Below are 27,204 nucleotides of genomic sequence, written 5' to 3' on the forward strand. Positions count from 1 at the left end.
AATTGAGAGAAACAATATAAATATTAGTACTTAATTTTGTAAAATTATTTATACTTAATTAGTTTTAATCTTAAAAAAGTGGATTACAAAAATATTTTCTTATTAAAAAAATTGGGACAAAATTGAATCAGATATACATAAGTGGGTACCAAATTGAAACAAAAAGACATATATAGGGACTAAATCGAAATCAACACAATGGCATCTGATAGTGACACTGACACGTGACATTGCAATGCCACGTGGCACTGACAATGCCACATGGCACTGACAATGCCATGTGTCACACAAAGGGACCTGACACGTGGCATTTTCAATTTTTTTTAAAAAAATTTTTTAAAAAAATAAAAAAAACCACATTCTGACACATGGCTTGTTGATTAACGGCGTTAGTTGGACCTAATTGAAGCACTTTTCAAAAATTGGGATGCAATTGACACTTTTTTAAAAGCGGGTACCAGATTGACACATCAGTCTCAAAGTGGGTATCATCCGAGTAATTAAAAAAAAATTGATATTTAATAATATATAGTAATAAAGAGAAGAGAGAAAGAAGTGCGGAAGTTGTTGAGATATATCGAAAGAGATGTTACTCTTTCCAACCGAGAGACCACTTACTGTGTGAAATTAATGTGCAAAGAAAATGAAACAGAAAGGAAAGAGTATAGAATGCATCTCTGCCTATGCATGTTTTGGTCTGAGTCGTGTACAAATTGGTAAAGAAAAGGTGTGATGACACAAGCAGTGGTGGGGCCACCACCAGCTGGAATACGAGAAAAAACATAAAAACAATTTTTTTTGCCCCCGATCATGATGCCACAACTCTATGCTCTAATCTAACGCCTGCTTCCTTATAAATAAATATACAACGCCCTCAACTGCATTGCATCTCAAGCCATACGCTCTCAATAAATAAACGTCACAGAGACAACTTCCCCTTCCCGGCGCCATCTTCATCCCCCTTCAACTCCGACACACATAACAGGTTTGTCTCTCTTTTTTCCTCTTTCTTAACTCATTCCTCTGTGTCTGTCGTAAATTATGTCTTCCTTTTCTCTGTCTCTCTTCTCCTTTCCCCATTGCCACTTCTTTTTATATACCACAAATCTACATTGGGAATTTTCTCGGCTATATCATCGCCATCTTTTTACTCTTTAACCCTTTCTGATTCATCCTTCACTGCAATTTTCTCACTCCCTGCGCTCACTTCTCTACTAACGCTTTTCCAGATTTTGCACCCTACCTCTACCAGATGAATGGAATACAGAATCTAAACAACAAATGATTCACAAGACTAAAAATATTTACTTTTTTTGCTATTTTTTCTTTTGAGGAGGAGAGTCCTTTTACTTTTTCCTTTACTAAACAATGGATGATTAATATTTTATTCGATTCCATTCTTCTTTTCCCCCCTTCTCTTTCTTTTAACCTAAACAGATACACTAAAGCTTAATATTAGTTAGAATTTGAACTGTATTGTATACTTTGAACTGTAATATACGATCGTCGGATTCGTCTACAACCTCGAGTATTGTCACTTTTTTGCCTACTGAAACGAGGTGAAGATTACATATGAGTAATGCTTTTTTAGACACTTTATTTCTTTTTATCTATCATTTTATGTAGTTTATTATGCATTTCTTTTTGTGTCACTAGGAGTTCAACATTATTTCAAGTGTTACTGGAAAACTATAGAAAGATATTAGGAATGGATGAATATGAGTCAGCGAGCTGCTACTGTTTGGTTATGGCCTCACATTTTACTTGCAAGAACTGCTTTTTTATTTCCATTAAAATCAAAAAATTAACCATGCCCACCCATCATTTGTTTTTTTTGATTTTGATTTGGAGCTCCTCTCATGGCTTTTTAATGTTTGTTTTTAGGAAGAGAGCCTGGATTGCTATTTCTTTTGTTTTTCATCGTCCTTTTCCTTTCGGAAAACGAATTTGAGCCATCAGGTAAATTTCTCAAAAGTAAAATTAAGACAGTGGAAGTGTATTAAAAATATGCATGTTGAGGGTGTGTTATTATGTTGTTTTCATTGTAGGTTTATTACTCTTGAGAGCTGTTGACTATCAATAATTGTTAAAGGAATAGTAGATTAGATTTTCTTTTTTAATTAGTGTGTTCATCTTTTTTTATATTCGATACTAGAGAAATGCGTTAAAAGATCTGATAAGAAATTTATAAAGAAGGAAAAAAATTGATCTGTCCATAGAATCTGCGAGCATGCCTGGGTCATCAGAGTTGCTTTATCTGATGTTTTTTTCCAAAATACACAAGGAGAAACTAGTTTTTTCTTCCTTTGTCTGATTTGACATCTTTGAATACTTGGATAGTAAAATGTCGTGAGTAGTCTGGCAAATCGATAAACATTAGTTTGCTTCTTTGCGCTAATCTCGCAAGTTTAAGGGTCATTAATTGACCAAGTTAATGAACCTTTGAGGGATGAAATAAGGAGAATCACTAATGAAACCGACATTTTTTATATTTTAAAGTTCTTGTCAGCTTTATTCAATTTATCTGTGGCTGAATTTTTAATTTACATTGGAAGGTTGTAAATTGAGATAATTATGTTTGTTTTTGGTTCAATTTTCAAATCACAAGTGAATTGTCTTGAACCTGAAGATGAATATTGGTCGATAAGAGTCTTATGTATTCCATGCAATTGAAACTTGAACTAATGTTGCAGATATTCATATTGAGCATAACTGTGATAAAAACTTAGGCCCATTCCTGGAATGAATCCATTGTTTGTCAAAGAATTTGGGAGAGAGTTTTGCAGTTCTATTTAATGGGCTGCTGCTATTCAACTTCAAAGAGAACCAGAACGCCAGGTTATGAGGAACCCACCGTTCTTGCATCTCAGACACCTTGTGAGTATCATGATCCATCATTGAATGGTAAATCCTTGCTGCTTTTCTGTTCAAATTTTGATTTGGCTTCTGCTAAGAACCATCAAGGTCCTTTTACTAGCTTACTAATCTTATACTCTTGGGGGCATTTCAATCTCCGGTTTCAATTCATAAATTTTCTCAATTTACTCAAAATCTAATTTCCAAATTTAGTGACGCAGTTCTTTCAGTTTCTCCTAATTACTGATAATAGTTGATTTTGACAAATTATAATCTAATGATAATGTATGGAAAAATATGGGTTTTCTGTTCAATATTGTAGAACTTTCTATAGGGGCATCGATGTATTGAAGTCTGATTCTTCACCGTATATACAGTTAATTTGCAATTCATATACAGCAGTACTCATTTTGCCACGGATAGTTTCTTGTTTTGTGTTTTATGTTTTTCCGCAAAGGAAAGGTATAGATGTAAGTTCAAGGCCAAGGAAATTCTGAATTAATTGTTTAAAAAGGAACAGAAATATTTTAAAGAAAAAAATTTTATGATCGCAAACTTTCGAGTTTTATGTTTCATACAACTTGTTAGAATGTTATTAATACAGTACCAGTGGATATAGAATCAATGTACTTAATCCTAATATCCTCTGTTATCAGGTTTATAACATTCTAGCACAACTGTGTGTTGAAACCTCGTAACGAGTGATTCGTCATTCTTTAAGAACTCAATATTAAGTTTCAAGCTGATAAAAAGAATCTTTCTTTCTTTTGACAGTTACTGTTAGTGAAGTAGAAGCCTTGCATGAACTCTACAAGAAGTTGAGCAATTCAATTATTGAAGATAATCTTATTCACAGGGTGAGTTAGGCATTTGAAAATTCTAGTTTAGATGAGATGTTCTTAAAGTTGGAACCTAAGTAATTTCTTTGACAATTTGCTTCTTGATCATCCTCTTGCATTCCAGGAAGAATTCCAGTTGGCACTATTCAGGAATAGAAACAAGAAAAATCTGTTTGCAGATAGGGTTTGTAAATCTAATCCATGTTCTATAGTTTAAGATTATTTGCCCATAAAGTTCACGAAGGCTATATGCTAGCTATACTTACAATATCCGAAGTTGCTTACTTTTTTCAGTGAAATCTTTTTATCTGATGTATTCTTTTGTTCTACATTTACAGTCATATCAATTCTTTTGACTCTCATCCTCGCACTGTTTGATTCTGATGCATACTCACATTTTGTTTCTCCATAGATTTTTGACTTGTTTGATCTCAAGCGCAATGGGGTCATTGAGTTCGGCGAATTTGTTCGATCATTGGGTCTTTTTCACCCAAATGCCCCTTTAGAAGACAAAATTACTTGTAAGATTGACCTTCCAACATAAAATATTTAATGTTAATTTCTTCTTTCCCCTTAGTCTTGGAGTTTCCTATATGAACATATGCACTGGTTGTTCATGTTCAGTTGCATTAAAGCTTTTCGGTCACCCACGTGATACTTATCTCTCCTTAAATTGGGAATAATGATCTTGCAGTTGCTTTTAGGTTGTATGATCTGAAGCAGACAGGGTTTATTGAAAGAGACGAGGTATGGTTTTCTTTTTTTGTTGAAGTCACAACTTGAATTTCTTTTTCTGGTTATTGATTTAATGTTACATTATTGTTTATTTAGCTTTATCCATATTTATAGATACACATATTTATGCTCGCGCAGTATAAGTTTAGATCAACCAATTTCGCTCCTTAGCATAATGGTCTTGTTTATCTCTGCAGTTGAAGGAGATGGTATTGGCACTTCTGCACGAGTCGGATCTTGAGCTTTCAGATGATATGATTGAAAGCATTGTGGACAAGGTTCATAACTCAGAAAGTTTAGCTTATTCTTGTTACTTTTAAGTTCTGACATGAGCTTCCTTTGAACTTGGCATTCCTCACGATGTTGTACACCTTCTTACCCACAGACTTTTAGTGATGCTGATATAAATGGTGATGGAAAGATCGATCAAGAAGAGTGGAAAGCATTTGTGTCCAAACATCCATCCCTGATAAGGAATATGACTCTTCCATATCTGAAGTCAGTATATTCGTTCTCCATGAACCTTATTTTTTCAGCAACTCAAATTTCAGAAAACTTTCCTTTTCATGCATATCTCTTCCCCCATGTTTCAGGGATATTACGTTGGCATTTCCCAGTTTTGTTGTAAGAACAGAAGTTGAAGAGTCGGATATATGAATTTGGAAGGTTTTGGTCTCACAAAAGATGCTTTATACTATGTTGTACTAGTTTATAGTATCTTTGATTTCGTCTCTTGATATTGTTGCTGTCAAGAGATGACCTTAGCTGCGGTGCTAAAGACAAGAATATAATTTGGTCTATGGTTCCCCCTACAAAGTTTCTAAACCCGGTTTCGCAAAATGCGCAGCTACCAAGTGAAGTTCTTTCTAGTTAGTAGATAAACCTAAGGGTACGAGTTATTCACTTGAATTCTTAATTCCAATTCAAGGTTAGCTTGTACATGCATTTTGTGTATATATGCACACAAGAGATGAAACTAGGGCATACTAACCCACATATATGTAACTCGGCCATCTTCTACTTTGTTGTAAGTTTGAAGGTATGAGAATTATGGTAGAGGATATTTAATGACCTCTCGTAGTTTGAATAACCGTTAACATGATCACTGTATCTGTGTATCTTGATCACTTAACTCATACAATTTGCTAATCATGGACTGAATTTAGATTCCAGTGTCAGTTTTTTATATGTCATGTTTTTCTGCTGTTTAGTCTTTTGTCCTGTCTTTGCATAACAAAAGTTGGAAGGATATATTTATTGTTGGGTTAAATATGCTTTTAGTTTCTAAATTTGAATTTTTCTATATACCAAACTTTGATAATTTTTGTTCTCAAATTTTATAAACGAATAAATATGATCTTCGACATTAACTTTTATTCAACTTGTTAAAGGTGTTTCAAATGGACATTTAAGCCAATAGTGGGTCTTAGTATGGACAGAGAAGAATCATGGCCCCCTTTTTTTTTTCTTATATTTATATAATTTCATATATATTTTTTAAAATTTAATATTTTAATATATATTATATATTTATATTCTAATAAACTTTTATATATTTATATTTATAAGTGGGGAATAGTTTTTATTTCACATTTATTTTTCAATTTTATCTTTTAAATAAAAAAATTATTTTATTAATATTATTTTTTAAGTGATTATTTATTTAATTTAATAATTATTTATTTGATTATTTTTCAACTTAAGAATTATTAATGAAAATTAATTATAATAAAATAAAAATTATTTTATATTTAATTTAATAATTATAATGATTAAAATAATTATAATTTTATTATTTTTTATTACCATAAAAAAAGTAAATACAATGTTGCTACTAATTTATATAAAAATTTTGGAATTACTTATTTGGTTCCTATTTTTGTTCAAAAATAATAAGTTGGTCCTCAAGTTTTTTTAGTCTTGATTTTGGAAAAAATTATGCAATTTTGTTATTTTTTCATTAAATTTTTTGAATCGGACCAATATTTTGTCATCAAAATTGAAATTGTGAATAAGGATGATTTTTTTTATTGGTGTAATTGACATAATGCTAATATAAATTTTGGTGAAAATTGTTTGCTTCGCTTTAAATTGACATTATGCAATTTTGTTATTTTTTCATTAAATTTTTTGAATCGGACCAAAATTTTGTCATCAAAATTGAAATTGTGAATAAAGATAATTTGTTTTGTTGGTGTAATTGACATAATGCTAGTATAAATTTTGGTGAAAATTGTTTGCTTCGCTTTAAGAAATCTAATGAAAAATATCAAATTGCATCAATTTTAAAAAAATCAAAATCAATTTGAGACTAAAAAACATTAGACAGCCAACTTGATATTTTTAGACGACCAACTTGATATTTTTAGACGAAAAAATAGACTAAAAGAGTAATTCAACCAAAATTTGGACACCCCTAACATATTAACTGAAGATTCGCCACTGATTTGAGCTAAAATTTGTCAAAACAATATAAACAACTTAAATGTCATCCTAAAATGCGTTTGTTACGTAAAACAAATAACGCAAATGAGTTAGAAGAATTATATTTATCCATTTTTTAAATTTAGGATCAAACTGTATCAAAATTTAATAATAAAACAAATTATAATTTCATGTAAAAATTTATGAACTAAAAACATATTCATCATTTCATTCTTCTCTTTCATCTCATTTTTTCCAATTTTCCTTCTTTCCCTTTCTCACATTATTCACATTATTTATCATGTATTCACGCATTTATGATTTCTCTTTCCATATTTTACTTCTTCTAATTTGTCTCTTTCACATACTCTAAATTAAAAAAAAAAATCTTCTAAAATTAGTAAACAATTTTCTCTTTCCATTCATCCAGCCATTACAAAGTAAAGTATCCTAATTTTATTTTTTGTTGTTTAATTTTTTAGACAATTTATAGACATATTTCGTTTCCTTCTATTTGGCATTCCTGTTTTTTCGTTTGTTCAACTTCATGTTTAGTTGTTGCATGCGCATATTCTGACATAGTTTTGTTCTTATAAACTAACCAATTTTTTTTATTCATTTCTAACTTTTCAAAATGTTTTTTATTCACAAATTGTACAATTGCCATCCCGGTTAGATGACTTTGCAATTTTATCAAACACGGGTTTGTGCACAATACTTTTTTATTAATTTTTTTTACACCTTAGGAAGTTTTCTCGAAATACATTTAAATTTAGTTATTTTTTTTTTTGATTTTACACAAATATTTTATTGGTTTTAAAATTATTATTATTAGACATACCTCATTTTATATACTCATTCACTCCTTTAAAGGAGATAATTGTAATGATGAAAATAAAGCAATAATTGTGGATTTAATTTGATAAAATTTCACAAAGTTTTAATGTACTTTGCTATTTTTTTTTATAAGTAAAGATAAATGTATATTAATATAATTGGGTATGAAAACAATTTACAAAACTTTTTATTCTTAACCAACAATCTATCTTGCTTGAAAAAAAATTAAGTATCGAAAACACATTATCCCAACCAATATCAATAATTACCAACACAATCTATAGTGATTTGAATATTAAAAGGACCACACAAAGAATATGTATGAAGATAATACGTAATGAAACCTAAGAGGATCAACCAAAGTTTTAGGTATTTGAAAGAAGTAGAAGAACTTTGTAATTACAAGAGCATAATTTGTTATAACTCTTTTTAGAGTTAGGTTTTTGTTAAGTTGTCGTATTAGTGGTTGTAATCAATACGTGGGTAGTTAAAAATGAAAAAAAGAATGGCCAGAGAATCAATTATAGGATTTAACTTCTTAAGAACCGATTCTGAAATTCACTTCGCACGCGATTAATCATGTCGTTTACTTTCTTTTACTTTTACTTTTTATTAATAATATATTTTGTTTTTACTTTTTACTACTAATAATAGTAATAATAAATAAGAATAATATATTAATTTTTATTATAAGCACAAAATAATAATCTAATATTTTAAGTATTACAATTTTTTTTTTCTATCGTATCAATAAATATATTTACAAAATTTTACAAATTTCACTTTAAAATCATTTAAATTTATCTATTCTCTCTCAAATCTACTGTCTCAAAGTAACACACCCTTGAATGTCTAGTATGTTGTGGAGGAAACCGCATCTTAGTATCAATTCAGAGATAGGTATTGAGTTTAGTGACATCGAAGAATTTGTGAAAAATTTGTTAAAAAACAATAATAATTAGTATCAGCAAACTCGGAAAGACGATGACTAGAAAATAATTGAAAAGCAGGGTGGGTACTTTTGGATTATTGAGTTTATTGTTCTATTGTGATTGAGAAATGAAGATGATACAAAATTAAAAGTGAAGAACCATTTTTTTGTTAGTTTTGTTTTAAGTTTGGTAGTTGTGGTTTATTTAATAATTTCATGACTTTTCATGTGTTAGGTTATTTTCTTGTTTTATTGGCTTCCTAAGCCATTACATTTGTTTTTCGCGATTTTATAATTCTTAGTAAATTCATAGTAAGAATTGAACACCATGCCATGTACCCATGGTTGAGAATTTTCTGACGGACAATATTACATATCAAAGTAAACACATGTATTATTTACAATGGGTCAAAATAACTGACCGTCATAGTAGACTACTCTATGAATAACATGATTAGGTTGTTAAATTTGATTACGCAAGGTAATGACAGATTACAAAGTGATTGGGTTAGGTAACAGTTAGATCCTGAAAAAGTAAAAGCTCATTAAGAATATTGATAAGGTAATTAAGTCTATGCTCGATAATACAATTTAGTCTGATCCATTTAAATCCTGCTCATCTTGGCTATTTAAAAATAGGTCAAGTTATCCACCACAAAAAAATGGCTAATTTGTCCAACCAAAAGGAAGGTCAGAAAAATAAACTAATTTGTTTATGAATGACAATTCGGACTGGTCTGACGCGTTTAGGTTTGGCCCACATAAGGTCTGCACATCGCGGACTGACCCGTCCCACCCAACACAATTTATACGAGTTGCAATCATTGGTCTGTCCCGCACATCACTTGGCCCACGGGCCCGCAGACTGACTTTTTTTTTTTTTCTGATAAAACTTTCAATGTTTAAAAATTGAGAAACTTTAAGAAGTTCACAAAATTAAGTAAAAATTTTTGGAAGTTGGATGATAAATTGATAATTCAACATTTTCATCATATTCATATTCATATTATGACATTTGTTCGGATCCGTCTTTGACGAGAAGAGCTAAAACATACTAATAGGTTGAAAATTTCGATCCAATGCACTAAATTTTAGCGGATTACGTTAACTAAGATCAAATCTAACTTAAACAATAAAATATCTTATACACTACCCTCTAAGAAGATAGAGAGAAAACTGAGGTGACGGAGTAGTCCAAAAAGAAAAAAAACAACAAATGGGCCGAATCTGAAGCCGCCTAGCAGAACCCAGGATTATCAAATGGGGTCTTTCTTCTTGTACCTCCAATATTTTTTCTACATCTCCAAAAAAATTTAAATCCTAAAAATACCTTTTGATCATTTAAGTAAAGTTATGCACATCATACTTCCAAAATTATTTCCAGATGTTTGACTCCCGATGAAAAATACTTCCAGAAGTCAAAATATATAACTGGAAGTCGACTTCCAAAAGTAAAAATATATTACCGGAAATCGATTACCGAAATTCAAAATATATAACCGGAAGTTAACTTTTGAAAGTTAAAATATATTCAATTTCTAAAAGTCAAAATATATTATCGAAAGTCGACTTTCGAAAGTCAAAATATATTACCGGAAGTTATAATATATTATCGGACGTCGACTTCCTAAAGTCAATATATATATATATATATATATATATATATATATATATATATATATATATATTAATATTTTATTTCTAAAATACAAAGTAAACAAAATAAAAAATTAAAATATAAACAAATTTTAAAAAAGTTAAAAACAAAAGTATAAAAGGAAGAAATAAAAACAAATTATAAAATAAAATAAAAAATAAAAAAATGGTAATGTATATATATACAGAGGGTGTATTTCAATTTATTTTATTTGAAAATGTAATATTTTAAATATATATTATTTATTTCTGAAATATATATTAAAAAAATTAATAAAACATAAAATAATAAACTTAAAAAAATAATTAAAATTTTAACGAAATTAAACAATAAATAAAATTTTATAAAAACATAATAATTTTTCATTTTTCATTTTTTTATTTAAAGTTTAATAATATTTTTTTTTATTTAATTTTATATTTATATTTATTTTTCAGTACATTAAATAAAAATAATTTTATATATAGATATTATTATTTTATTTTACTTTTTAAATATATATTAAGATATATGAAATCATAAAAAATAATAAACTAAAAAAAGCATTTAAAATTTAGAAAACATAAACTTTAAATAAAATTAAAAATAATTAAAATAGAATTAATATTTTTTAATATAAAGTTTAAGTATTTTTAATATGTATTTGAAAAATAAAATAATATATATAATTTGGTTATATAATGTATTAAAAAAATTAAAAAACAGAATTTTAAATTAAAAAAATATAAACGAAAATTTATATATATATATATATATATATATATATATATATATATATATATATATATATTCCGGAAGTAAACTTCTAGTAATATATTTTGACTTTCGGTAGTATATTTTGACTTCTGATAATATATTTTAACTTCTATAAATTAACTTCCGGTAATATATTTTGACTTTCGGAAGTTAACTTTCAGTAATATATTTTAATTTTTGTAAGTTGATTTCTGATAATATATTTTGACTTTCAGAAATCGATAATATATTTTGACTTCCGAAAGTTGACTTTCAATTATATGTGTTGACTTTTAAAATTCAATATTTGAAAGTAATTTTAGAGATATGACTTCAATAGTTTTACTTAAATGAGGAAAGGGTATTTTTGGGATTTAAACAAATTAAGGATGTGTAAAAGAAATTTTGAAAGTGTAAAAGACATTAGGCTGTGGAGATTTTTTAGTAGTATACATCAGTAAAAATATTTATTTTATCCCAACTGTAAGGACTTATCGGTCTTGCTTGTGTAGATCTCTAGGTTCCTTATTAAACAATTCCTTCTTTTTTGTCAAATCATTCTTTACGACACCTTTAGGATTGTGACATCGTTCTTTCAATTTTTTTTTTTCTATCCCAATAAGCTCTTCTCTTTTGCTTTTTGTTTTTTCTTTAAATAATGAGACGTTGAATTTGTGATCTATTTCTTATCCCCAATCAGACTTTGTGTTTGTTTCTAATTGTTATTTAGCGTCCATTTTAATCATGTTATTCAACATTATTTCTTTTTTCTAGATTGTTCTCTGTTTGTTAAACTAAAATCTTAGTAAACTCATGAGGTTTTATATTGTGTTCTTCTATATTCACGTGCTTATTCATAAAATCTTGATTTAAGTGAGTTTGAGTGTTTTTTCATAAATATTAAACTACGGGAACATATAAGCAAAATAAAAGGACTGAAAAGAAAATAAAAATAAAGAATTTAGAGAGTTTAAAAAAAAAAAATTAGATGTGAAAGTGCAAAGAAAATTGAGAATGTAAATTATTGAAAAGAGAGAAATGTTTTGAGCAATAATAATTTGATTACAATATTACTTAACTTTCATTTCCATTTAAATACATTAATTTAATAAAAGAAAAATTATTTTAAGGGATCGTTTCCTTGCACTTATTTGTTATATGAATAGATTTGGTGAAGTGGATTTATAAGTGTGGATAGTATTTATGCACATATGTACACATACACACGCATACACACAATTACTTTTAGCTTTTAGTTTAAAATTTTCTATTTAGTTCAAAATAAAGCTCGAACCAAGTAAATTAGATAATCCTAAGAAAATCAAATCAATTCCAAATATAACATTTATAATTTAACCAAATCAATAGTTTAAGGCAATATCACAACAATTCAAATTCATCACCACATTGAATTCATCATTTTAAATAACTAGCTTCCCTTACCTGGATAGACACTCTTAACTAAAAAAGTGCTCCACATAAATTTTACTTGACACGGGTTGCTCTACCTATATACAAAAAGCTTTAATTAACGATTAAACACACTTTAACAACCCTAACCTAATAAAGATCCATCTTGAGCTCCAAGGACAGATCTTCATTAGCTCGTATGGGCCATGATGCCCCCAAAATTTTTTATTTTTTTATTTAAATAAATAAATAAATATATATATATAATAAAAATAAAATATAATAAGGAATAAAAATATTTATTGAGATATTTTTTTTTGTTGTCTCTCATTATCTTTTAAGTTTCTCAAATATTGTATTTATCACTCCTCTTGCCTGTCTTCTTTTATTTTAAAAAAAAGTTAAACATAAATTCATTTTTCTGTTCTTATTTCTCATCAGTTATCTTCCCCTTCTTTAAAAAATAATGTAAGGCTATATTGTCTTTTGATAGAGAAATATTAGTTATATATATATATATATATATATATATATTCAATCTCATATTTTTTTTTGTATATTTATTCTTATATGAATATAAAAGGAAAAGTGGTGTACTATATGTTTTTTCATAACCTATTTTTAATTTGGACTTGATTATTATAAATTTTTCTTTTAGTAATTAGATCTCTCAATTTTAAATTAGATTTTGATAAATTATTTTATTGTCTTAATTTTTTTAAGAAAATAGGTAGATTGATTAAGAATAAATAATATATATATTTTTTTTTAAATAGTGAAGGAAAGATACCCGTGAAGATGAATTACAAGTTGAAAGTTTCTTATGAATTATTTAAAACTTATTCCAGAAAACATTCTCAAATATAAAAATATTCAACGAGTCAAAGAGAAAAAATTTAGAAAAACTTATTTAAAATGAGTTTCATATAACTTCAAAACTATTATTTTTGCTAAGGATAAACATGCAACAACATTTCAATACTAAATTATATATAATGTTTATATTAGTGACAATAATAAAATATATAAATTTTAAGTATATTATTTTAATTCCTTAAAATTTTGTTGGCAAAATCCGTCACAATTGAGACCTTAAATGGCACATGCAAACTCAAAAGACTCTACATGCCATTTTAAAAGCCCAAAATAAAGGACAAAAACTGATCAAGATTCTAACGGGGTTGGATTGAATATCCTCTATTTTCTCACTCACTTTAAATATTACAGATATTTTAAATAATATTAAAAGATAATACGATTGAAAAATAACTTTTGGCTTCATTAAGTTGAAATACTTAATCTTAAAGTTGTGAATTTTATAAGTTTTCAATTATTAGTCACTTTATATTTGTGATACTTATATATTAAGCTTGTTTATATTTTTTATATGCAATTAATCATTTCACTCGTTCTTATTCAATAATTTTATGTTTAAATTTAAAAATATAGGATTATGAACTCACACTTAAATTGGTGTGACTATGTGAATATCTTTTGTAGGATGAATATCTTTTTTTTAAGTAATACATTTGAAAACCAGAAACAGAAATGAATAAGAACATAAAAGAGGTAAAAATTTATGAGAATATAAATCTGGCAGAGCCGGTTAGATATTCTCTCATAAACTTTTGTCTCAGCATGTAAAAATATATACAGAAAGATATATAGAAAGATAAAATTTCTGTACATAAAACGTTTTTAAGCCTTTAAATGATTAGAATACATTTGAAAACCAGAAACATAAATGAATAAGAACATAAAAGAGGTAAAAATTTATGAGAATATAAATCTGGCAGAGCCGGTTAGATATTCTCTCATAAACTTTTGTCTCAGCATGTAAAAATATAAACAGAAAGATATATAGAAAGATAAAATTTCTGTACATAAAACGTTTTTAAGCCTTTAAATGATTATCGCATCTTTTAATAAATATTACTCAAGGCATCCGTAGATGCCTATAAAGAAACTACTCCATAAAAACTTACTTTGATTCTAGAGGGAGGGAGGTGAGATCTGAAAATCCTCGTTTATTTATGGTTGAATATACAGTAGCAGAAGGAGGAAAGTTGAGAGAGGAGAGAGAGAACTAGAGAGAAGGCAGAGGAAAGAGTAAGAGAGATTTTAGAGAGAGGGAGGGGTTCTGAGTTTCTTGCCTAGCATAAGGGTCTTACAGACTCTTTTTATAGAAAAATTTTTGACTTGTAACTTGTTGAACCGGTTTTAAATGACCGATTACTTGTAGTGTCGGTAATGTGGTAACTGTGTTGTTTTACCCTTCAGTCTATTACTCAGGAAAGAGTAAAATTACTGTGTCACAGGTAAAACTTTCTTTATTGTCCTTTTCTGGAGACCACAGTGGATGTTAAGTCTTCATGGTCTTCTTCAAGGATTTGATCAGAGTCTTCATTGTCTGAAGGAAAAGAAGATCCAGGTGTTCCTTGTCCATGGATTCCTGTTTCTTCGTAGATCTCTCTGTATATCCTTTCCTTTTCAAATCTTTTTACTAGTATCGAACTAGCTTCAATAGGGAAAGGGTGGAATTTATTTCCCATAAACTTTTTCCAATATATCTTGGTGTTTATGGTTTCCTTCAAAAGGATATATTCTGAGTTATCCTTTCTAGAGAAATTCCAGTTTGATCCTTCAACGTAGGCCTTCCAGAGCTGATACTGGTAAAGCTTATCTTTGTTTAAAGATAATCCTTTCAAGGTTCCGTGTTGTAGTTGGACATGGGCCTCAGGATTTGATTCTGTGTATAGTTTTATCACATGTGTTGCCATGCTATCAGGGTTACTGGCACTTTTGGGAGAAGAGCTAATTTGGAGGCAGATGTTGGTCATATATTCTGCCTGTATCTCATTTACTACCGAATTTATTTCTTGGGTAAGAGAGTTAAATTTTTCGGTAGGAGGAATGATAAGTGTCTGGAGACATCCTGCTTCTAATAATAGAGAAGGACATATGACAACATCTCTGTATAGTTGGTTTCTGAAGGTCTTTAAGTCAATTTGGGCCTTCCTAAAGATAAACTTGATCTGGCAAGTACATTTTGTGGACACTGTTTTACAATAGTCGGAGGACTCTTGGCACGGTGTCTTTGTATCAAAATAAGTTTGGGGTTTAACAAATAAACCGTTGTAATTTTGTGTTTCAGAATGTACCTCAAACAAGAATTCCTGTATGACATCAAATTTTGCGAGGAAAATGTTTGGGTTTATTTGTGGTGAAAAACTGCAAGAGGCAGCATAGGTATGTGTTTGGGTCTTAGGTTCGAATGCCATTCCAATCTTTATTTTCTCTTCATCAATAGTTCCTAGTTTTAAAGCTATCTGAGCTTCTTCTAGGGAATTAAAACCTTTGTATGTAGACCAGAATTGGTCCTGTTTTGCCTCAGAGAGGTCTTTGTATGAAGTATAAACTCCTTTGTTTGGCCCTGTAATCAAGGCATAATGTGTAAATCCCTTCCCAGAGGGAGAGGATGGTGAAGTTAACAAAACTCCTTTGTTGTCTGCATTGCAGAAATTGTATAATGCACTAATGATGCTTTGTTTCACCTTAGTGACTTGTTGTTCATTCTGAACTGTGTATTTTGGAATATTCCAAATATTGTCAATTAAAACATTTAATTTGACGTTTGTGTTGTCTCTACCAGGGAAATGGTAGGTATTTGTAAGTATTGGCAATTTTTGTTTGTCATATTTTGTGTATTGGTCCACCACAAAAGGGGACTTTACGGGTTTAGGACCCAGAGGTCCTTTCTTTGTACTTTGTATAAATTCCATTCTGGGATTTTTGTACCTGCAATAAGACACAAAGGTTAGGCAATAAAATGTCTAAGAGCTCTGACTTGTTTTTCTAAGATTATGATGTTGGCCTTATACGAGGCAAGGGTATAGGTGTATTGAAAGGGGTTGTGTGAGAATAATTCATTTCTTCTCAGCCTTAACTTGGCTATTTTTCTTTTAGACCTTTTTATTAGTCTAGTTATTTCGACAGCAGGATTGGGACTAAAATTAGGACTATTTTCTCTTGGTTGAAGTGCCTGTATTCTGAAATTAATCCGGAACCCAGGAGGGATCTCAGGATCTCTGATGTGTATTATATCCATGTATTCAATTGTATAGAAGATTCTTTTGAATCTTATTTTTGTATGAGGTACCTGGAAAGGATATCAGCAAACATATTGTCAGATCCTTTGATATGTTCAAAATTTATTATTTTTCCGGAGTTTATATAGTCTCTAAAAAGTAGCCATCGTCTGTGAGGCTTTTTGTCATTATTTATTTGATTTTTTCCATATGAAACAATTGCTTCGCAATCAGTTCTAATGGTTATTTCTGATTTATTTATTAAAAATAATTTAAACGCTTCTAAGGCATGTATGATTGCATTGACCTCATAATCGGTGCTAGTTTGATAAACTTGTGGTTTTACAGTATATTTTCCAGAAGCATACCTGCATATTTGTTCATCCTTTTTAGACAGATATTTATTTTTCTTTCTCTTTAGGATGGCTCCCCATCCTGATTCGCATCCATCACATTCAACTACTAAGTAATCTGAATCTAATGGTAATTGTAAAATAGGTAATTTATTTACCTTTTGTTTTATTTCTTGGACTAATTTTATGTCTTCAGAATTGAATTTTCTTTCTCCTTTTAGTGAAGTTTTATTGTATAACGGAGCCGTGTATTTTCCCAAATCGGGGATAAAGTTTCTAGCATAATTTAAAAGTCCTAAAAAGGATCTTAGTGTTTTTATATCTTCCATTTTGTCAGGAAAATCTTGTATTTTCTTGGAAATATGAGGTTGGAGTTTAATAGTTCCATTACCTATTTCTGTTCCAAGGAATTCAATGAAATTTTTACAAATTTCCATTTTTCCTTTTGATATAATTAAACCATATTTTTCAAGTTTGTATAGTACTTGTTTTAAATGGAGATAATGTTCTTCTTTTGTTTTGGAAAAAATAAGTATATCGTCTATGTAGACGCATGTAAAAGATTTGCAGTCATTAAAAATGTTATCCATTTTTCTTTGAAAAATTGCTGGAGCATTTTTAAGACCAAAAGGCATGACATGCCATTCGTATAATCCTTCAGAACAGGAGAATGCTGTCCATTTTACAGATTCTGGTTCCATTTTAACTTGATGAAATCCACTCTTGAGATCGAATTTTGAAAACCATTTTGAGTTCTGAATTCGGTTTATAAGAATTTCTTTAGATGGAATCGTATATCCATCTTCAACTGTATTATCGTTCAAACGTTTATAGTTGTAGACCATTCTGGATTTACCTCTTTTTTGTTCAGAAGATTTATTTACTATGAAAGCAGGACTCCTGTGAGGGCTTTCACTTGGAGCTATTACTTTCAACTTCAGAAGGTGATCAATATGCATTCGACATTCTTCTTGTTCCCAGTTATTAAACTGTATATCTTTAGTTTTTATAATTAAATCTGGGTTAATTATATTTAATTTACAAGTAATGGGATCACGATCCCAAAATTTTGTGGGATCTTCTCCTATTATACTGGTTTTATTAAGCCTATCTAAAATTTGTTGGATATTATCAAAAGTAATTGTTTTGGATATTTTTATGGATGAAAAAGAGTCCATAGTGTCATCTAGACAATAATCTATGGATTCTAAATCTTCTTTTATACAGTCACATTTATCTGAGGACTTATTGTTTGTACAAGAACACTCATCAGGGGATGGTTTTGTATAGCTGTCTCCGCTAATTATGGGTGACATTTGTGTTTTGTCGCTAATAATGACATAATCTTTGTTTATAGTGATAGTTCTATTATAGCCTAAAATAAAATCTAAACCAATAATCATGCTTTGTTTTGAAGGGACTAAATTTTCTACACGCATGGTTTTAAGGTGTATTTTTTGGCCAAATAGGTCACAATTTGTACTAAACTGAAGAGAAATATTGTTTATTTCTTCATCATTTATCATTACTATTTCAGACATAGTTCTTGTTTTTTGTATATGTTTACTTTTAGTAATCAAATATGGAGGTACTTTTGTTTTGCAGACGACTGTCTCAGAGCATCCTGTGTCTAAGAGGGCCTGTATGATTTCTTCCTTAGCAGGGTTTTTGTTTTGTTTTGGGAAGTTTAATTTTACTAATACTTTAACAGATATTAGTTGTTTTTCATTACAGACTAATGGGATACATTCTGTTGTTCCCATCATGTTATTTTGTATGTTACCTGATCCAGAATCTTGAATTATTTGTTCTAGACGAAGGATTTTTTCTTCTAGGTTATTTACCCTGATTTCTAAAATTGAAGTCCTAGTATCAATTATGTTTTTATCCTTTATATTTTCTTTTTGTTCTAAAAAGATTGGTATTTCTTGTACTTTTAAATGTGTTGTGATACATTTTATACAAAAATTTTTGTAACATAAAGGACAATGAGCCCTTTGTGATTTATGAAAATATCTATCACAATACTGGCAGGGAATGGATGTTGGTCCTGAAAAATATTGTAATGCATGAGGACAAATATTTGTTTCCGTTATGTTCATTAGATAATATCCAGAATCATCTAATATTTCACCTAATTCGTTATATTTGTCATTTAATTCGAAATTGTATTCTTTGGGGTAAAGTTGGATAAATTCATTATTTGTGAAATCATTTATTAAATCATAATTTTTGGGTTGTTTTTCTAAATTAATTTCATCATTGAATTCTGTTATACTAACTACTGATAATATTTCAGAGTCAGTAGATACATCTTCGTCGATCGGAAGAAGATTCATGTGTCAAGATTTGATTAGCTCTGCTTCTTTTGTGTAAAGATTTGCTATGTTTGGACAATCTCTTGAGAAATGTCCAGTTTGGTTACAAGCATAACATTTTAATGCTTGTTTGTAATTTTTATTTTCTCTAAATTTTCTGACGTGCCTGTCAGGGTTTAGAGTAGGTTTTCTAGAATTTGAGGATCTTACTGTATAAGTTTTTCTAGAATTTGAGGGTTTTTGTATAGAGGATTGGGATCTTTGACTGTAAGATTGGTTATATTTAGGTTTTCTTTTGGGAATATATTTTCTGTTAGGTCTGTTTTGATGGTATTGCTGTGGAGTGTATATCTGTTTACAAATTCCAGAGTCGGAATTTTTTAGCTGTTTTTGTATTGCAATATGTGTGCAGGTGTCTTCCATTATTTTCATAATGTGTTGTATTCTTATTGAGAGGTTATTTAACATGGGGGTTACCTCATCGTTTTTCCAAGATTCTCTAATTTTTTGACCTAATTTTCCTGGAAGTTTGAGAAACATTTTTTCTCCAATACTTATATCATGAAAGCATCCGGCTATGGAGGCATACATGAGATAGTCTTGTAAAAATTCTTTAATCTTTCCAAAGTATGTTATAGACAACCTTTCTAGATGTCCTAGATAAATTCGTTGTCTGAGTGTATTCCCATCATTTGCAGATTGGGAGGTGAGTAATCTTTGTATTAGAGAACAAAAGTTATAAATATTGGGACCAGGTTCGATCACTAATGTATTTAATTCTATTGGGTATTTTTGTTTAAAAGATTCCCAACATGCTCTGGCTATATCACCTAAATAGGTTTCACCTTTGACGATCATTTCTTGTGAAGATTGGACTTCTTTTTCATAATGGATACCATAATCACGGATTACAGTAGCAGTCCATTGTTCACGATTTGTTGTGATTGTTTTTTTCTTTTTGGTGATCAGGTAAATGATTGCACCCATCACTTATTCATTCATGTGAGAGGTGGGAGCCAATTCTTTATGCTCAATCACTTTCTTATTCATCTCCTAAGCTTTCTCATTTGTCTTCACCAACAATAATTTTAATTTCCCTTCAATTATTTTAAGATTATAAAAAATTAACAGAATTCACGGGAATTATTTCTTTATTATTTTTAACCTTAACATGATGTACACCTCATAACTTCTTGTTCAATCTTCGACAACGAAATAAAATACTATTGTTACCTCGTCATCCACACTCATACGTAAACTTTATGTTTGAATTTTATCATTTAGTCGGAATTTTCGAGGTTATCACATAATTTCTTTTCTATGTTTCTCAATTCAATTGGTTTACTAGAATGCTGGTGATTGGATTGAGAAACCAAATTATTATAAATTAATATGATGATTCGGGTGATACCAGTAGTTGGAATCTCACTATGAAACTAAATAAATTATTGGTAAATTATGGTTGATGTATAAAATATATATATACGTGTAATGTTGATAATTAGTTTTCTATTGATGACTGAAATTGTTCATTTTGTCTTTAAAAACTAATGTTCACTCTAGAAAAATGATTTCCACGAAACTATATAAGTTATATATAAAGAATGGAAAGTGGTTGAAATAGTCTTTATTCTACAAACTGTAAAAATCATAATTTTTCATGAACTGAATTGAATTATAGTAAAGCTATTTTATTTATAAGTAAATTTTTAATATTTATCTGTTCGTGGTAAAAATAAAATTAAGAATAATTTAATATGACAGTAAATTTGTCACTTCAAATCTCTGACGTTATGAAAAATCCCTTCGTAACTATCAATGTATAAAATGTATTTAATAGATACAAAATATCATTGTATTAAATCAATCATAATTGAAAAATAACTAAACTTTAAATCTCTAAATCATCAGTTATTTAGAGATATTGAAAGTTAAAATGTCAATCTTATGAATAAATTTAATAGAAGCTACTACTATTTACTTTTTTTTTTTTGTTTCTTAAGATTTGGCTTTTTTGAGTGTTATTTTTTCATAGTTATCTATGCAATTATGAATGAAGTAGCAGAACTTGATGGGGCATGGGAATCATCCAGTGTCCTCGTAGAGTTGTTAAATAACATCGAAAACCATTTTTAAGGCAATAATAATATATAAATAAATTAAATTCTGCAAATTTTATTCAACATTTGTTTCCCTACCTATCCATCTATCAGAGTCCAACGCCACCAACTGAACACAGAACAACATCTGCAACAACCTCTACTTGGTGCTTCCTCTTCACCAAACCTTAAACTTCCACATAACCCAATCAAGTTTCGCTTTAGATTCTCATTTCCCGTCAAACTATATCTTTGTCTCTCTCTTTTTTCTGTACATCATCGGAACCCAAAATATTCCAACTAAACGTTTCTTCTTTTTCATGGCAGATCCTACCCGTCTTTCATTCAGGTTAGATTTCAATCACCCTTATACTCAATTAAACTGGGTCAGCTCTGATTAAGGTTAGTCAATTAAAAAAATGTTTTTTTCTTTTTGGGTTTTCTGGGTTCTAGTTTTACACGCAGTTTGCGATCGGATCCGGTTACAGTGGATAGACTCACAGGGTTTTGATGGTTCTGCCCTCCTTAGTAATCATAAGGGACTTTGAAATGGGTTGTAGTATTTTAAAATCTATTATGTGATGAGGTGAAAACCAAATAAACACCAAATTCGCATTCTTTCCTTTGGTTTCTTGCTCACTCCATCTCCTATTATCTTGCTTGGGGTCCAAGGTTTTTTTCGTGTTTTTTCAGTTATACTGCATTAGTTTATATACAGGTAAAAGCTTAGACTTAAAACAAGTTTCAAATTATTCGTGGCTGTCAGTATCAAGGGTAACTTTTACCTTCTTTTGTCCCTTTTTTAATTTATGTTTTTGGTCCTCCTTTTGTTGTTCTCCACCTGGACAATATTCTCAAGTTTTTAGGTTTCATTCTCTACTCATATAATTTCTATTGATTTTATGTCCTTTATTACAAAATTAAAGTTATCCAATTTTGGTCTTTCGAACACATTCTTCAGTCGGGATCAATGGTTGGGCAATTATTCGTGATTAAAGCATCGAAGAATCCTCTAATTCCTATCTATTATTTTCATTGAAATTTAATGTTGGTGCAAATGTTGTTAAACTATTTAGCTTGCTTATTGTTTCTTTGAAGTTAAAGTGCTATTTTTAATTTTTGTTCCGGGAAAGTGCTCTCATCATAATAATCCATGCTCTGTTGCAGTTCAATCTCATACCTTTTGGTGTATCTCTGATGCAATCAGTTGATGAATGAGAAGAGAAATTCGAAGCGTCCAAAATCACTACCTTACAACATGCCTGTGACAGACTCAAATGAGCCGCAGAATTTTGACGATAACATTCTTTTCCCCGTTGAAGAGATTGTACAATACCCATTGCCGGGATACGTGTCGCCAACTTCAATAAGTTTTAGTCCTGATGATAGTTTAATCTCTTACTTGTTTAGTCCTGATCACTCTTTAAACAGAAAGGTTTATGCTTTTGATCTGAAGACCAATGCACAAGAATTGTTATTCAGTCCCCCGGATGGTGGACTAGATGAAAGTAATATTTCTCCAGAAGAAAAGTTGAGGAGGGAGAGGTTGAGGGAGCGTGGTTTAGGCGTGACACGATATGAATGGGTGAAGACAAGCTCGAAAAGGAAAGCAGTCGTGGTGCCATTGCCTGCTGGGGTTTGTTTCTTTATCCTGACATGCAATTGGTTGAAATTTTGTCTTATGTATTCAGTAGAGAAAAAGTGGTAACAGTTTTTAAGCATACATGTTAAACTTTAATTCCTAATGCTGGTAGTCACATCTCCCAGAAACACATGGACACACAGGCTTACATTACTCTAATAATTTCATCTTGATGCCACCAGAATATTATTTCTGCCCTGAAGTGTAACACCTGCTTGGAACTAGCTGTCAGTATTTAGGTGTTCTATACGAATAAATTGACTGAAGAAGCTTAGAATGCTGATTTTTATATATTTATCTTTTTTTTTAGGGTGGCCTGTCATTCTGCATGTGCTAACATAGTTGAAAGGAAGTATCTGGAATTATTACTAACCTCTGCAATTTCTTGGTGTACCTGAGTTTGAAAGTTCTTTTAACTTGAATGATTACTGTTGCATCATTGTCATTGGTATTGAGTAGGCTTAGACAAGGCTGACCTGATACTAGTATGGTAATCTTGTTTACATAACAATGTTATATCAAGCTGTTTATACACTGTTGTGCTTTGTATAGGTGTGTTTTAATTTTCTCTCCTTTTGTATTTTATGTTGAATTTGATATTGATTATTAAATTCAAATAGTCAAGTGTCTAATGGTTATTTCTTTTTTCCATATGAGCAGATTTATATTCAGGACCTTTCCCTTTCAAAACCAGAGCTCAAGCTTCCAAGTGTATCAGGTTCACCCATTATTGACCCACATCTCTCACCAGATGGATCAATGCTTGCCTATGTGAGAGACTGTGAGTTGCATGTTCTGAATCTCTTGTCAAATGAATCAAAGCAGTTGACCCATGGGGCAAAGGAACATGGTTTGGTAAGTTCAACACTTGGTTGTTCTTTACTGTATGTTACTAAATGCATTTGAGTTCAATCAAAAGCCGTTGATGATTCTTATATATTGTCACCTGGCTAATTAACCCAACCCTTTTAGATAAAATGTCTTTAAAGAAAAAAAAATAGCATTAAAAGATTGTATGTATGGTAATGTTTATTTTTGAAACATTCCAAGGGTTTCCTGCTTTAGATCAACTGCACATATTATATTTAGTTTTTTTTAACTCTATCATATGCTTTTGACTTGACATTATTTATGAGGCATTTTACTGCTGAATTTGGTTAAGCCTGGTCCTTCTGTCTTTGCTGCCATTGATCGTCCTGGATGATGGTAGTTTAGTGTGTAGTGTTGATTCTCTTCTAGTTCAATCTAGTACAACTTCAATGTTTTTCTTTTCTTTTTTTTCTTATGAAAATAAGCTAGACTGAATTTGAAAATTGGAACTTCAGAACAGTCAATTATCTTGATGATCCAGTAGGATTTAGGTTTGGACTTGTACATTTGTCATTCATATGATTGCATAAAGTTTTTAGTTTGTTTTTTAGTAGAAGAAATGTTTTTGTTTGACTTTTACATTATTTCAGTATGAGAAAATTTGACATTGGGTGTGGGTTTTGCAGATTCATGGGCTTGCAGAATATATAGCTCAGGTGAGATTTGCTTTACACTTTTTTTTTGTGTATACATCTTTAGACTAAATATAATGCTTTGCATTCCTTGTACAAATTAGTCCTTCATTCTAGTTGTGACTGAGCAAGTTGCATAATAAATAGGTTTTGAAATGATGGTATTGTTTTCTATATCATTGTTAGCCTGTTAAAATTTTGATTACCTTTGAAGTGCCAAAAATAAACTCTTTTTAAAGCTTAATATGTTATGTCTTGTGGGAATCATTTTTATATTTAACAATAACATGTATTTTTTGGATTTCAGGAGGAGATGGATAGAAAAACTGGATATTGGTGGTCACTGGACAGTAAATACATTGCTTTCACCGAAGTTGATTCTTCTGAAATACCACTTTTTAGAATTATGCACCAAGGGAAGAGCTCAGTTGGTTTAGAGGCACAGGAAGATCACCCTTATCCTTTTGCAGGAGCTTCAAATGTTAAAGTGCGCCTTGGGGTTGTTTCGGTAGCTGGAAACTCCATTACTTGGATGGATCTTCAATGTGGGGGCACAGAACAGCAAAACAACGAGGAGGAATATTTGGCAAGAGTCAATTGGATGCATGGAAACATTCTCACTGCTCAGATCTTGAACAGACACCACACTAAAATAAAGATTGTTAAATTTGACATCAAAACAGGCCAAAAGAAAAATTTGCTAGTGGAAGAAAACGGCAATTGGATCAATATACATGACTGTTTCACACCTCTTGATAAAGGAGTTACCAAATTTTCAGGTGGATTTATCTGGGCTAGTGAAAAAACAGGATTTAGGCATCTTTATCTTCATGATGCAAACGGGGTTTGTTTAGGACCCATCACTGAAGGTGAATGGATGGTTGAGCAAATTGCTGGCGTGAATGAAGCTACAGGTCTGATATACTTTACTGGGACCTTAGATGGTCCCCTGGAGTCCAATTTGTATTGTACTAAACTTTTCATTGATGGAAGTCAACCACTTCAGGTCCCTGTCAGACTTACACACAGCAAGGGGAAGCACATTGTGGTCCTTGATCATCATATGCGAAACTTTGTTGATATTCATGATTCTCTTGGTTGTCCTCCTAGGGTGTTACTGTGCTCATTGGAAGATGGAAGTGTAATCAAGCCTTTATATGAGCAGTCATTTACAGTTCCAAGGTTCAAAAAGCTTCAACTTGAGGCGCCGGAGATCGTTGAGATACAGGCTAATGATGGCACTACACTGTATGGAGCTTTATATAAGCCTGATGCTTCAAGGTTTGGACCTCCACCTTACAAAACTATGATCAATGTTTATGGTGGTCCAAGTGTACAGCTTGTTAGTAACTCTTGGCTCAGTACGGTTGATCTGAGAGCACAATATTTGAGAAACCAAGGCATATTAGTTTGGAAGGTCAGTTCTCTGAATTTTACATGATTATGCTTCACCTTGATTTTGTTTTGCTTACTATTAAATCTTTATGCATACACATTTTGATAACAAATGCATGATGAAACTCAAATGTGAGACATAATTACAATATATTGAATGTAATTTATGAACCACACTAACAGTACACATCTTTAATTATGCAAATCTGAAAATGTTTTCAGCCTTGCATTTCATATTTCCATTTGTGGCAGTACTCTAATGTTCCAAATGTATAGGTTCTTGTCCCTGATGTAACAAACAGGGAAGTTTGCCATTATTGTTACATGTAACATCAAAATACATAGTTTTTGCCTCTATCTTGTGCTTAAACATTAATGTCCTTGTTTACAGTTAGACAATAGAGGAACTGCAAGACGGGGGTTGAAATTCGAAAGCTATCTAAAACACAAACTGGGTCAAATCGACGCTGATGATCAGCTTACTGGAGCAGAGTGGCTTGTGAAACAAGGGCTTGCAAAAGCTGGTCACATAGGGTTGTATGGTTGGAGCTATGGCGGGTATCTCTCTGCAATGACACTGTCAAGATATCCAGATTTCTTCAAGTGTGCAATAGCCGGCGCCCCTGTTACATCATGGGATGGATATGACACGTTTTACACAGAGAAGTACATGGGGTTGCCATCTGAAAACAAGTCAGGCTATGAAAGTGGTTCTGTTATGAACCAAGTGCACCAGTTGAAAGGGAGGTTGTTGCTTGTGCATGGCATGATTGATGAGAATGTTCACTTCAGGCACACTGCAAGGCTTATCAATGCTCTTGTGGCAGCTGGAAAACCATATGAGCTCATAGTTTTCCCAGATGAACGCCACATGCCACGGCGTCACAGTGATCGAGTTTACATGGAAGGGAGGATGTGGGACTTCATTCAGAGGAATCTGTAACATAACTTTTTCTTTCACCTCTACTTTTTGTGTCTAGTTGAATGGACAGAGTAGTTTCTGAAGTTTTTTTTACCCAATAATTGGTTTTATTTCTTCTTGCCTTATACCTGGTACTTTGATGGCTATTTTTGCCCACTTCCCACCTAAAAAAAAACTCTTCTGGTATCAAAGAACTGAACGAGTCTTTAAAATTCAGATACTGTAGATCTTATCTTATATCCGGATGAGATATTATCAACAGACTAGTTTGATCTAAATTCTGAAATAGGTTGCTTTTCCTAGGCACAAAGAGTTTGATCTAGTACCAAATGAATGCTGTGTGATACTTGTAGCTGTCTACTAAGTATATTTTTGTTGCAAAATTAATAGCCTTCACATATATTAATATCTTTCATCAACTTACCATAACATGCAGATGATCTTTTTCTTCTACTTGAGGT

General features: G+C 30.6%; 2 protein-coding genes across 9 annotated transcripts; both read left to right on the top strand.

Annotated features, from left to right (window-relative positions):
- The first annotated feature begins 818 nt into the window (after positions 1-818).
- Positions 819-5,618, top strand: LOC114195937 (calcineurin B-like protein 4). 5 transcript variants are annotated; one of them, XM_028086384.1, is made up of 11 exons: positions 865-985; positions 1,230-1,559; positions 1,885-1,959; positions 2,694-2,904; positions 3,631-3,713; positions 3,820-3,879; positions 4,108-4,216; positions 4,390-4,442; positions 4,628-4,708; positions 4,816-4,928; positions 5,024-5,618. In XM_028086384.1, exons 4-11 carry the CDS (start codon positions 2,796-2,798, stop codon positions 5,085-5,087), a joined length of 672 nt encoding a protein of 223 aa, XP_027942185.1. In that variant the 5' UTR covers positions 865-985; positions 1,230-1,559; positions 1,885-1,959; positions 2,694-2,795; the 3' UTR covers positions 5,088-5,618. The 5 variants fall into 5 exon arrangements, with proteins under 5 accessions (XP_027942184.1, XP_027942188.1, XP_027942185.1 ...); XM_028086383.1 differs by lacking the exon at positions 1,230-1,559 and having other exon boundaries at positions 819-985; XM_028086387.1 differs by lacking the exon at positions 1,230-1,559 and having other exon boundaries at positions 831-985; positions 2,694-2,877.
- A 15,653-nt stretch (positions 5,619-21,271) lies between these two features.
- LOC114162883 (dipeptidyl aminopeptidase 4) lies at positions 21,272-26,982 on the top strand. 4 transcript variants are annotated; one of them, XM_028046875.1, is made up of 7 exons: positions 21,272-21,449; positions 21,610-21,631; positions 22,450-22,918; positions 23,585-23,779; positions 24,421-24,450; positions 24,734-25,843; positions 26,213-26,982. In XM_028046875.1, exons 3-7 carry the CDS (start codon positions 22,493-22,495, stop codon positions 26,762-26,764), a joined length of 2,313 nt encoding a protein of 770 aa, XP_027902676.1. In that variant the 5' UTR covers positions 21,272-21,449; positions 21,610-21,631; positions 22,450-22,492; the 3' UTR covers positions 26,765-26,982. The 4 variants fall into 4 exon arrangements, with proteins under 4 accessions (XP_027902676.1, XP_027902677.1, XP_027902674.1 ...); XM_028046876.1 differs by having other exon boundaries at positions 21,321-21,449; positions 21,610-21,684; XM_028046873.1 differs by having other exon boundaries at positions 21,359-21,631.
- Positions 26,983-27,204: the final 222 nt, after the last annotated feature.

The sequence above is a fragment of the Vigna unguiculata genome, chromosome 9 (genome assembly GCF_004118075.2).
Source record: "Vigna unguiculata cultivar IT97K-499-35 chromosome 9, ASM411807v1, whole genome shotgun sequence".
NCBI lineage: Eukaryota > Viridiplantae > Streptophyta > Magnoliopsida > Fabales > Fabaceae > Vigna > Vigna unguiculata.